Raw genomic sequence first — 13,394 nt, 5'->3', positions numbered from 1 at the left:
TGTGGAAGAAATCCAGACATAAGCTAGTTGGAACTAAGGTCTATCAGATTTAGCATGCAAGTAGATTTAGCATAAACAGTATACGTTTTACAAGTGGAAAACTAGCCTAATCCTCCCTCCCTTTCTTCCACTCTGCTTTCCTTGTAATGCTATATATTTAAATAGAAACTTCATATGGTTCCTATAGTATAATCCTTACTGTATAAAGTTTTGTTTAAAAAAAAAACAACACCACAAAACTGTTCTCACAATTTAATCTCTACTCGCCTACGGCAATCTCTCTGTCTACATCTGCACCCATTTTCTTAGTCTTCCAGCTGACTTCCACTCATTTCCATCCACACTTTCCCTGTGGCTCTGCTGGGAGGTGTCCTGTGTGAGATATTCCCAGTTTGAGGCTGCATTTGACTAGTACCGCTGGCTCCGACCCCTCTAAAAATATAAGGGGAACTGCTGTAAGTCAGTGGTTGAGTACATATTTTGCATACAAAAAGTCCCTAGTACAGTATCAGGCATTTCCAGATAGGACTGGAAAAGACACCTATGTGAAACTCTGGAGAGCTGCTATTAGCCAGTGTATATAATACTGAGCTAGATGGACCAGTGGTCTGACTAGGTTAAAGGCAGCTTCCTACGTTCCTATCCTCAGTTCCTTTTCTTTCCTCAGCAGCACATCCCAAGCACTTTATTTTAAGTAGGGCAAATATAGATCGCTGAACATCTGTCATAATGCTCCCCATATCCTTTTACTTTATATAGATAAAGCTTGTACGATACTGAAAATCAATAGGGAGTGGATTTTTCATAGTGACTCACATGTAATGACAACCCATGGTTTAAACCAGTGGTTCCCAAAGTGGGCGGTACCACCCCCTTGGGGGCGGTGGGATTGCATAGGGGGGCGCTAAGAGGCAAGGGAGCGGCAGGGGGGCGCTAAGAGGCAAAGGGGCAGCAAGGGGGCGCTCGAGGTGGTCTTTTCCAAGAAGCGCCTCTCCAGAAGGTCTTAAAACCCAGGGACATTTTTGTGAGAGAAGGTAGGGGAAGCCATATAGGGGAAGAATCCACACATGTATTAATATCGTTTAAGAAGACTCCTTTTAACGGTGAATTCAAATGTTTCAAAAGCACCAAAACGCTAATGAAGAGACATAGCCTGCTTGGAGTGGCCCGCCACACCGGATGCAAAACAGAGGCGTTTGCTCTCTTTTCCTTCCCTCTCTCAGCAAGCCTGTGGCGGGTGCTTCCCATTTAAAGGGGCCGCGCACAGGGGGCACTGGGCATGAGTTTGTGGAACCAAGGGGGCAGTTACCAGAAAAAGTTTGGGAACCACTGGTTTAAACAAACCATGGGCTGTCAGAGACGAACAGGAGAGAGCAGACCCAGTACACCCACCGCTTCCGCTTTTACTCAGCAACACGTGATAGGCTCCTTGACGTTTGAACCCAGACTGATGTGTTCTTTAGGGGCTATGGTTTGTTGTCCAGTTCAACAAAAACCTGGTAGGGACAACAGCTGCAAATAAAAGCTGTCTTTTTTTAGTTTTGCTGGATGGGTGACAGGGCTGCCATGCACATGAGGAACTTGTACATACAACTGCATTCTACAATGGATCTCTACCATGTCATGACTGTCAGAAGTCAGATTATTATGATTGCAGTATTCTTCATAGTGGGACTGTTCAGGCAACACGCTAAGCCATGGTTAGGCCACTAATGCTTTTGCTGCAAGTGGTTAGTGAGTGAGTTTAAACCATGGTTATGTAAACACCATGGTTAGGAATGTTTCATATGACATGCTAAGCCATAAAGCTTAGCTCAAAATGCTTAACCACCATGGCTTAGCATGTCTGAACAGGGTCAATGTTTATAAAGAATTGCATTTTATTCAAAATCTTTATGTTAATGGCAGTGTTGTACAAACTTCAATGACTGAGATCTCTGTTCACCTTTTCTTTGAGATCTTGAAATCTCTCTCTTCAGACAACAATATTGTAATATTTCTAGCAGGTGTTGCGTGCTGGAATCAACAGAGTTGTCATTCAATTTTTGCTCCTTGAATTCACTATGGCATGTATTATATGGGCGTATTTATATCTTAGCATTTCAGAACCCTTCTATATGTATTTCTTTTTTCTCTTCATGTCTGTGTGTTCAACAGTTTTATTAGTTCCTTCCTACTGAGCTTGTCCAAACTTTCCAGGAACTGTTTAATGTGAGTGTATTGCATTTTTTGTCTGTTGAGTTTTTACGTTACTGCACGTTTTTGGAACCATATAGGCAACTGGCAGCCCAAATACTCAACATGCTCTTCCCTTTTTTCCCCCATCTGACCCCCGTTTCCAAACAGTCCCTGATTTCAAGGAGTTGGACTTCCTCAGCCTCATTATGCTTGTCAGTTGCTAATTCCTGTGTTTTTTAAAATGTCAAGAGACCTAGTCTCAACAATGTCTTTTCAACATGTAGGGGTAGAATTGTTGGTTGACGCAATTGGTGAGGTTTGATTCACCTAATCCCCCTTGATTTGGATGATTAGGAAGGACTTCCTCCTCCCTTCTTGTGCATGGCTTCCCCTTCTGTTTCCGGTTTACTGTGCTTGTCTGAATCAATTAATCATGGTTATTGTTTTCCTGCCAAACCAGAATCAATGTATCAGTAGTAAATTATGAGTAGCACAAAAGAGGAGAAGGAAGCTGTGCTTTCACACAGTGTTTTCACACTGCGTAGGGAAAAGTGTTGTGTGAACTGAGCCAAAATGTATAGAATTGTGTTTCTAAAAGGCATCAAGGTTTTTCTGCAGAGTCTTAGTGAACATTGAATTTGCTATCCACTGAAAAATAATATAAGTAAAAGCTCCTTTATTAAAGAGAGAGAGAGAGAGAGCTAGAGAGAGAGAGAGCTATAATTAAAACATACTAAGATTTATTTCGTATCAGGAAATCTGCATTCAAGTCCAGTGTAACTACAGTACAGACCCACTTTGATTTCTTTCCCTTGCCATTTAATTGTGTTTCATCCTCCCCCGTACTTTTATTTTTTTGCATTTGATGTATGAAAAGGAGTTTTCCAATTACTTTAGTTGACTATATTCCAGAATTCCACAGTGGGTTTTTTTAACTGCAAAAGAAGTTATTTTAGATGATTTGTTATTTTAAATAGCTTACAGGAAATTGAATTAAATATCTACAGGCATTTGCAATGACTAATGAATTTATGGTGACTTTCAATATTTTAGTTCCTAACATGTTGTAGTTATTGCTGGGGTTTTTCACTCTACACTCTGGAATCTAGGCAAGGATTTACATTGATCATGTAAACTGACCCTTAAAAGAATCCTCAGTTTTTCTGTTTGTATTCAGCAGTAGACTGGATTCGGACGACATGCCGCTGCTCGTTGTAGGTTATTTAACTCACGATGAGCGGTAGTGCCCTCAGGTGCCAAATTATCATGTTATGCGAACCCAGCAAGCGTGGATTACGCAATTAAACAGATATAATATATTCATATGGATTATGTGGGGGTTGTTTGGTGCTTGCCAGGTTCACACAATACAACAACCCTCAAGCAGGAGTTGTAGATCCAATATATCGGGAATATATTGGCATACTTAGATGCTTAGTACTGAACTGTGGTTCTTTTGCATGTTAACATGGGCCCATAGATATTATTCACCACTATTAGTCTTTCAAATGGGCCTGTTAATCTGGAACAAATAGTTAGCAAATGATATTCACAGGCTAGCAAATAAATAAGATAGCAATTTATCATAGAACAATGCATTATAAAAACACACCAGATTATCACACAGAGTGGCAACCTTCTGTTGAATCCTCCCAATAGTATATAGATCAGCTTGCTTTGTGTCCTGGGGGCAGTATGCTAAGCTGCGGTCAGTGATATATTCAGCTCCATATAAGGATTCTGGGACACAGGTTTTGATTGTATTTATTTATTTATTACATTTCTATACCGCCCAATAGCCGGAGCTCTCTGGGCAGTTCACAATGCTGAAGTAGATGTTACTGGTGGGGATGAGTATGTAGGAGACGCATGGCTGCCCTGTGGGTTTTTTGTAATGTGTAGTCCTGGTGAAGTTATTAGTGGGAAGTTTGGTTCCTTCCACCATTCTTCTGGTATTTAATTATTTAATTTGTTCCCCCACCTTCCTACCAAGAAAAAAATGGCACTCAAGGCAGCTGTGTTGGTTATCTAGAAATGCATCTATACCTGAGGCTATACTAATATGATATTCCATTCAAATACAGGGGAGCAATTAGATTAATATTACCTCATGTGTAAAAAAAACAACCCCACCCTCATCTCAAAAATATTATTTAGATCAAGAAGACATCACATCATATATTTTGGAAGGGGATTTATGGCTGTGTAGCTACACATGTAACAGGTGATCTCATGGGAGGGTTGATTTGGCTATTTCACACACCAGCATTGCTGCTAGGACATTCAAGGTTGCCTGTCAGAGTGACTAGATGAGAGGAGATGTCCCAAACCAAAAATATGGTGAACAGTTGGGCCTATTTCATACAACAGTTTCCCTTCACACTCATCACTTCCTGGTAAGAAAAAGTAAGTACACCATCACATGTGACTGATGCACAATAATGTCATCAGGAAAGCTCTGCTGGGTCAGACCAATGGTCCTTCTAGTCCAGCATCCTGTTTCCAACATAACCACCCAGATGCCTCTAGAAAGCCCACAAAAATGACCCTTGTGCAGTTCCTTCCAACAACCGACGTTTAATGGCATACTGCACCTGAATCCTAGAGGTTGCGTGTCATCTATTTCATTGTGTGTATATACAATGGGGGAAGCCACCTACATTATGTGAATCTATGTTGGGGAAGAACCGCAGTTCAGTGAACACATGTTTTTCATTCAAAAGTTCCTGGGTTCAAATGCCTGGCATCTTTATGAAGGGCTAGGAAATACTCCTCTCTGAAACCTTTAGAGAACTGCTACCAGTCAGCGTAGAGAATTGGAACTAGATGGATCAGTGGTCTCACCCAACCATCCTGTCTGATGTGGCCTGCAGTGCTTGAATGTTACATCAAATATGGCCACTGAGCCTCCCAAAAAAGTCATTTTGTCTGGATTGTCTACCCAGTTTCCAGGAGCGCTAAAGTCTATTGCCCTTGTATTGATTCTCCTATTTAGGTCTGTGTAAGTTGGCTCAATATCAGATATATTCACATGTATTTATTTTTCAGGTTGTAAAACTGGCTATCTATGGCATGCTTCCCAAAAACCTTCTCAGAAGAACCATGATGCAAAGGCTGCATCTCTTTGCTGATAATGTAAGTCAGTACACTAGTTGCTGGGGAACATGGGTGGGAGGGTGCTGTTGCACTTGTGTCCTGCTTGTGGGTGCCTGGTCGGCAGCTGGTTGGCTACTGTGTGAACAGAGTGCTGGACTAGATGTACCCTTGGTCTGATCCAGCAGGGCTCTTCTTATGTTCTTAGTAGCTGTTATTGTTTCTTAACTACTCAACTATACTCCTGTGCATATTACAACCTTCTTTCCCTACATGCCGCTAATAAAGTAGGCTCTAGTCTGTGAAAACTAATGCCTCAATAACTTCCCTGGCCTTTTAAGATGTTGCTGTACTTTTGCTTCCTTTTGTATGTATGTGCATGTGTGTGCTAATATAGACTGACATTTTTAATCTTCTGGAACGGGTGGGCAAAGATAGATCTCCAGATGTTTCGGACTTCAGTTCCCAGAAATTCCTGCCAATATGGACAATGGTCAGGAAATCTGGGATTTGAAGTCCAAAATATCTGGAAATTTACTTTCTGCCCAATTCTAGAAGAAATACATCTTCTATTTCATTGTTTCATTTTACTTTATTTTTATGATGGGCAGCAACGAAAGCATCTATTAATCTACATGAAAGAAGTTGCAAAAGATGTTGCCTAATTTTTTCATCAAGGTAACATACACAGAAATCACAAAAGCTAAACCTAAAAATAATATAGAGACAAGAGCTTATAAATCAGACCCCTAGTGGCTTTAAATACCCTCAGTTGAATTAGGTGCATGAACAGATTGCGCAACTGCATCAGTTCCTTTAGAAAGTAACAATGCGATCCTATACAAATGTATTCAGAAAGAAGTCTCAAGACGTTTAATGGGGTTTACTCCCAGGTAAGTGGGTATACTATTGCAGCTTAGGTGATGCAAATGAAGATTAGGGCAAAAATAGATGATGATTAGTTTTTTCCCTCCTCCTCAGGTTATCCCTGAAGAAATGCGCAAAAATCTGGTAGAGGAGATTCCACAGCCCCGCAAAGTGCCCAGGAGGTTAGATGAATATACGCAAGAGGAAATTGATGCTTTCCCAAGGCTCTGGGTTCCGTAAGTGTCTAAAATCCCTTGGAAGGGGTGTTTATGACTACATGTGTGATGGATTAGCTTTTAAAGAATGCATTAACCTTTGAGTGGCTAAAAACTGTTTTAAGAATGGCTGAGAAGCAAACCATTCCCTTAAAGGTGGATAAACTACATTCCTACAGTTTTTGGCTTATTTTAAGCATTGATTTGTTGCTGTTCTCCCTTTATTTATATACATTTCTGAAAGAAGTCAGGAATTCTGGTATGCATTTGTAGAATTAATTCAACCTTAATTTCCTTTAAGGGGATACAAGAAATCAAAATAAGTCTATTCTTGGTCCTCAAGGATGATATTTTCAGGATAGTCTTATAAACATGATTATATACTTTGAAAAATGTAGAAACCTGTTCTCGTATGGAATAATTTTGGTCAAACATCAACCATAAGTCAACAGTTTCCAAACATGGGAAAACCTTGTGCAATCAAATCTCCTATAAGATGGCTTATCAGTGACAGATTTGGAGGAGTTAAGTTATTGCCCTGAGAGCCATCGCTGATAAACCATCTTATTGTAGCTTTGATTATGAGGCAAAGAAGAAAGGAAAAAAGGTTGGTTCTTAATTTTCCTTTTCCTAATTAGACTGGCATCAAGTGCTTATGATAGGAATGCCTTGGGCCAACGTGAAGGCCATTAGAGATGCAGCTTCACCTAGGTTGCTGTGCAGAACCCCCAAGCTCATCATTTGCTTCCTGGGCATCTGATGTGGTACCACCAAAGTCCAAGATGTTCTTGAATGCACCTTCCCTTCTTCCTATTCCATTATCCTCTTCACTGCTATACTGTTGCCACAGATACCTTGTTTACTGACAGATGCTTACTGACATTCTCCTGTGGAACTGGAGCCAGTAGAAGTCTATATGGATCCTAAACGTGCCATGTGATGTGCCTTGTTTCTGGGGAGGAATTGGAAGGTATTAAACTGTTAGTAAAAGACTAGCTGCTGAGGCAGTAGTGTAGCAATGGTGCCATGAGTGGAAGGGAATGCAAAGTATCCAACTTGCTTTTTAGAACATCAAATGATTGGTATCAAAGGCATATAAATAAGAGTTTTACATTGACCTCGCTTCCAGTGCAGATCAGGACTTTCCATATGTGCAGCAAGAGTGGTGGAAATGCATAGCAATCAATGTTACAAAATAGGCCAGGGTTAGTGCCTTAAAATAATTGTGCACTAACCCAAAGGAAGTTCTTCTACTTGCTGGATGAATCACCTCCTTCATTAACTGTTGAAGTCTGGAATCTTTTTCTTTTTTTTAAAAAAAAGATTGACTTCTGGTGGTGTGGAAAGAAAGAAGACAGCAGGACAAACTTTAAAGCTGCTATTCAGTGTCAGTTTAATTTCTTCTGTTTAGCGAGGGGGAGGTGAAGAGAAGTATTTAACTTCGTAGTCCATTCAAAGAACTTTTTTCCCATATAAGAGGACATATTTATTTCAGTTCACTGCAGTAAAAAGGAGCTTCTGACCCAGTCAGTTTTGTGTCAGTTTTCACATCAGTATTTCCACCACTCTTTCCCCCACATACAGAAGATTCTACTGATTGCAGTCAGGAACCAGATGTCCCACTAGGAAACTTTTAAGTCTGTAACCCTTACAATGGAAAGGACAACTTTGATTCTCCCTCCCTTCATTCTAGCACTACTTCTGTTGCAGGATGCCTCCAAAAAAGATCATGACCACCACAAACCATGCCTACAAGTTGCTGCTGTCTTAGAGCAGATTCCTTCACGGAGAGGCAGGTTCTGAGAAGGAAATTGTAACCTAGGAACTGCATATCCCTGACCAAACCTGTTGTAGTAATCTATCAGTTCATACTAATCAAGGCTGTGCTCTAGAAACAGTGCTGATAGGTGCATCTGTACTAGAAAGAGGGTCCATGATTTTCTTTCATAGAACAGCTGTTGGTAGGCCGCAAAGGCTGAGTAGATGGTTGAAATAACCATTCTGGGTTAATTACTTAAAAGCATTATTAAAGATAAAATTAGTGAGCATATAGAAGAACAAGCTATGCTCAAAAATAACCTACATGGCTTTTGCAAAGGCAAGTCCTGTCTCACTAATCTTCTAGAATTCTTTGAGAGTGTCAATAGATATGTAAACAGGGATGATCTCAGGACATTGTTCACTTGGATTTCCAAAAGGCTTTTGATAACGTCCCTCACCAAAGAACCCTAAACAAACTTAGCAGTCATGGAATAAGAGGAGAGGTCCTCTTATGGATCAGTAACTGGTTAAAGAACAGAAAGCAGAGAGTAGGAATAAATGGTAAATTCTTCTGATGGAGAGAAGTAAATAGTAGGGCTCACAGGGATCGGTATTGGGACCAATTCTTTTCAACTTGTTCATAAATGATCTGCAATGAGGAGTGAGCAGTGAAGTGGCCAATTTGCCGATGACACCAAATTATTTAAAGTTGTTAAAACGCAAAGGGATTGTGAAGAGCTCCAAAGGGATCTATCCAAGCTGGGAGAGTGGGTATCCAAATGGCAGATGCGGTTCAATGTAAGCAAGTGTAAGGTGATGCACGTTGGGGCAAAAAACCCAAACTTCAAGTATAACCTAATGGGATCGGAGCTGGAAATATACAGAACCTAGAAATATACAGAATATATGAAGATCCAAATTTGAAACATTCCTTGGACATTAAGAGAAATTTGCCTTTCAGCATGCTGTTCACAAGGAAAGTATATGTATCTACTTACGGTATGCAAAATAATTGCATCCTGTAATTACTTAGCGCAGAGAAAAATCTCAGTGTTTCAGTTATCTTGGATCAGACAGACAGAGACACTGCGAGACCATCTGAATGAAAATCCTCAGAGCTGAAGCCAACTCCATGTTGTCTTGATTATTTTAAGGCCATTCCTTTTGCAAACAGGACTTTCCAGTCTGTTAACCTTGGAGAGTAATCATGAGGCAAGTCCGCGAGTTCTGAGCCTTTTCTCTCTGAAGCTTTACTTCACAATACTAGCATACTGACTGAGACCATGAGCCGAGACATCTTGAAATCTCACTGCTGCTACAAACTCATGAGGTGGCCTTAAGCAAGCTGTTCTTCTCTCAGCCCCCAATAGGGTGACCATATGAAAAGGAGGACAGGTCTCCTGTATCTTTAACAGTTGCATAGAAAAGGGAATTTCAGCAGGTGTCATTTGTATATATGGAGAACCTGGTGAAATTTCCTCTTCATCACAACATTAAAGCTGCATGTGCTCTGCCCTCTTTTAAATCTGGTCACAGTATAGCTGCAGTATAGCTCCTGCAGCTTTAACTGGTGTGATGAAGAGGAAATTTCACCAGGTTCTCCATATATACAAATGACACCTGCTGAAATTCCTATTTCTATGCAACTGTTAAAGATACAGGAGCCCTGTCCTCCTTTTCATATGGTCACCCTAGCCCCCAACCCAGAACTAATAAGCTACCTTATAGGGCAGCCTTGCCCAAACTGGTGCCCTCCAGATATGTCGGTGTTGTGCCTCAGCTTGGGATAGAGCAGGAAGGGGGAATAGCTGAGCCTGGGAGTGTGGGGGGAGTGGCTCTTCACAGGAAGAGGCAAAAGCCAGCTGCAGGCCAACACAGCTGACAGCAATTCCTAATCACCACCATCCCAATATAAGACATGCGAGAGCCCCTGAGCGGTGCTGGAATCAAGCTGTCGTAAATCTCCGGCATTAGTGAGATAGGCAGGCTGGAAACATCAATAAACAGTCCGAAGTCGAAAGTCAAAAGAATCCGTCAGAAACCGGGTCAAACAATACTGGGTTCAGGAATGCGCCAAAGAGGAGTCAGAGTCCGATCCAAGATCAGGTTATGTTCAGGCAAGGTTCAGGAGCTGGTGTGCAAGGAACAAGGGCAAAGGCACAGAAGTACAACAATTGCTTCCAGCCTGCACATCGAGGGTACCGCGTTTGGGGAGGCTGCTATAGGGCTTATAACATGTGAAGAATGCTTCTATACAATTATTGTTTTATTTATTTATTTATTTATATCCCGCCTTTTTCCCAGTAGTGGGACTCAAGGCGGTTTACAAAATTAAAACATGTACAATTAAAACATATAAATATACATTACAAAAGTTAAAAATGGAATTAAACCTAAAGTAAAATTAAAAACATGTTAAATTTTTAAAAAACTGTAACAGGTTAAAAGGGGAGGGGGGATCCAATACATTAACACAGGTCCAGTATAGTTCCAAAAGCCTGCTGAAACAAAAACGTTTTTGCCTGCCTCCGAAACTGTAGCACAGAGAGAGCTACATGCTCTGAACACTGAAAAACCAAACATACATGGTGAATATCTGTTCTTTTATTATGTCTGAAAGCATGCTGACTGGGAATGATGGGAGTTGCAGTCCAACACATCTGGAGGGCGCCAGGTTGGGGAAATCTGACTAGTTTATCTTGTTTCTGCAATCCATAAGCCATGCCATGCAACTACCCTTATTTTCTGCAGCAAAGTACAGAAACCTCTGGTGTTAAATTTAGCATTATGAACCTATTCAACTTCGCTCTCTTGATTCTCCTTGATAATTGTTTTTTTCCTAACAAACTTTTAAGAATCTGCTTAACCCGAAAACGGGAGGGGCAGGATGAAGGTCAGAAAGCTTTTCTTCCTGCTGCTTAGAAAGGGGGAAAGCATTTGACCCTTCATTGCATAAGAACACTGCAGCAATTACAGCATAAAATACCCTGTGATTAAGAGGCAATTAGGATAGGAAGGAGATTTTGGGGGGTGGGGGGACAGTGACAAAACTTGGGAATGGGTTGGAGATGTCCTGAAACTCCAGCCAAATTGATACTTCCTCCTCAAATAGAAGCCAGTGGATGTTTTCATAAAATCATATTAATCTTAGACCTTTGTAGTTTTATGCTGTGAAATCAGAGTCTGTTATCACCACAATTAAGGAGGTTGCAGGAAGCCAGCTCTGTAACATAGAGAAATGCCATGTGGTATTAAGCATGGAAGTGGTACTTAACGTTATAGCTTATAATTAGTAAAACGTGCCTGAAAAGTGTCTGTCTTCAATATTAGGCACCATTTCAACTGGAAAATTACACACACACCCTTTCACTCCAGCTGTCTGAGAAAGGGCGAGAGCAAAATGACTTGCCTTGGGGTATCATACCCTTCTAAAAATACTTCTGCAGGAGTGCCCTGCATACCTGCCACATTTTGTTTCTTCAAAGAAGGGATGGACGTGTGCGTGTTTCCTAGCTTCTCTGATGCAAAAGTTCTTTGACTAAATTCTTTCGGCTCTTGGTTCTCAAAAGTAGGAGCAGGCCTTGCTAAGCCGATAGCTGTGTTGTACCGTAATGGTGGCCTGTGAATTGGGAAACCCCAGTTCAAACCTCAAGCTTAGCCATGCGCTCACTGGGTAGCTTTCGATAAGCTGCCATCATCTCCACCTCAGCCATATGAGGGATAATAATGTTGGCCAACCTTATAAAGCTATTTACTGAGAGAAAGTATGTGAGGCTCTTTGAACATACCTGAAAGGTCCTTGGCCACTGCTCCACAGGGGAAGTCTAAGCGCCTCCATCCAGCACCAACTGAAACCAGGAAGCTTTCCGCCTCTCCTTCCACAAGAAATAGAGGCAGTGAGGAGGCTTCTTTGACAGCTATTCAGGGGAAGCACTCCAAGGCCACAGCTAGACCTCAGGTTTACCCTGGGATCATCCAGGGTTCGCCCCTGCCTGAACACTGGATCCCCTGTGTGTCACCTAGATGAACAGGTTTGACCCCTGGACGATCCAGGGATAAACCTTAGGTCTAGCTATGGCCCCAGACATTCCGCCAAACTTCAGCTAAGACCAGCACCCTGCAGATTTTCCCCATAGATAAAGTTGGTGGGGTAGGAGGGTTCCTCAGCTGATACTGGGTGAAGGCACATGCCTATGAAAAGCTGTAAGGTGGAGGACCCTGACAATCATTGTGTGTGGCTTGACTAGCAAGGCCAGCCCCAAATTGTACGCCCTTGGGCATCTCAGTAATCATAGTCGGTTTGAGTTATTGTTGCTGAGTTGATAGTGGATTGTGTGCTTTTCTTGTGGTTTTATGATTTGATGTTAAATTGTTTTTATTGATTGTATCCTGTTCTGAGTTCTTTTGAGATGGGGTGGGTAAGAAATATTTTAATAAATAAAATATATGCTACTTGAGGTGCTAAATATTCACTCTTTTGAAATGCAAAAAGGTGTATTTTTTATTAGTGTGTAACAATGCTCCCTCTCTGGCTAGGAATTTTCTATGTTCTGTTTGTTGCTAAAATTTGTATACGTGTTTTCTTTACCTTTTTGAATCCTCTTACCTTTTTGAATCTTGTCTCTTACATCATAAATACAGATGTGCATCAGACAGCTGCAATGAAAGCAATTTGACTTCACCCTGCTGGGGTGTGTAGAGGGGGGGCAGTTAAATTAAAGTATTTTAACTTGAGTTTGAGCTGAATCTGACCAGTAAATTTTATATCCTATTTACTGAACGTTGAACGCAAATTGGTTTGAGTCTCCTGTTTAAACCCTCTTTAATCTTCAAGTACCCTTGTGAATGCTGCAATTAATAACAATCTCACCAAATTTTGCATCAAGTGCAAATTGCAGTAAGAAATGTACTTTGCATTATTTTCCTGAGTTCTGACTAATTTAGAGCTTTTGCAGTGGAAAGAATTGAACACGTTCTCTTGACTGCAGAAGCTAAGCACTCCAGGGGGTAGAAAATAACTAAATACTTTACTGCAAACTGCTTAAACCTGAATAGAACTTATTTTAACCCCTGGAGAAACATTAGGCAAGTAATCACATACTTTTAAAAGAGGGACTTACTTTCCCTTGAAGCCCTAGATTTTGCCCAGTGGCTAGATGCCAGATTGACAGAGCCTGTTTGAATATGAAGGCTTTAAAACAAAACAAAACTAAAAGGTCAGCAAATCCACATTAAAGCCTTTCAGCTGTTTAAACTTAATCCTATGATTCCTTAGTTCAT

The 13,394-nt window shown here is 41.0% G+C and overlaps 1 protein-coding gene across 1 annotated transcript in view; it reads left to right on the top strand.

Moving 5' to 3' along the window:
• The window catches only part of MRPL13 (mitochondrial ribosomal protein L13), a 38,904-nt gene that overhangs the window by 11,498 nt on the left and 14,012 nt on the right, over window positions 1-13,394 (top strand). The window contains exons 5-6 of the mRNA XM_063129911.1: window positions 5,227-5,313; window positions 6,253-6,374. Coding sequence (XP_062985981.1) covers window positions 5,227-5,313; window positions 6,253-6,374 — 209 coding nt within the window. The remainder of the gene's footprint in view (window positions 1-5,226; window positions 5,314-6,252; window positions 6,375-13,394) is intronic.

This window comes from Elgaria multicarinata, chromosome 7 (genome assembly GCF_023053635.1).
Source record: "Elgaria multicarinata webbii isolate HBS135686 ecotype San Diego chromosome 7, rElgMul1.1.pri, whole genome shotgun sequence".
Classification (NCBI taxonomy): Eukaryota; Metazoa; Chordata; class Lepidosauria; order Squamata; family Anguidae; genus Elgaria; species Elgaria multicarinata.
Note: the sequence above shows the minus strand (reverse complement) of the source record. Positions and strands in the feature narration are given on the sequence as shown.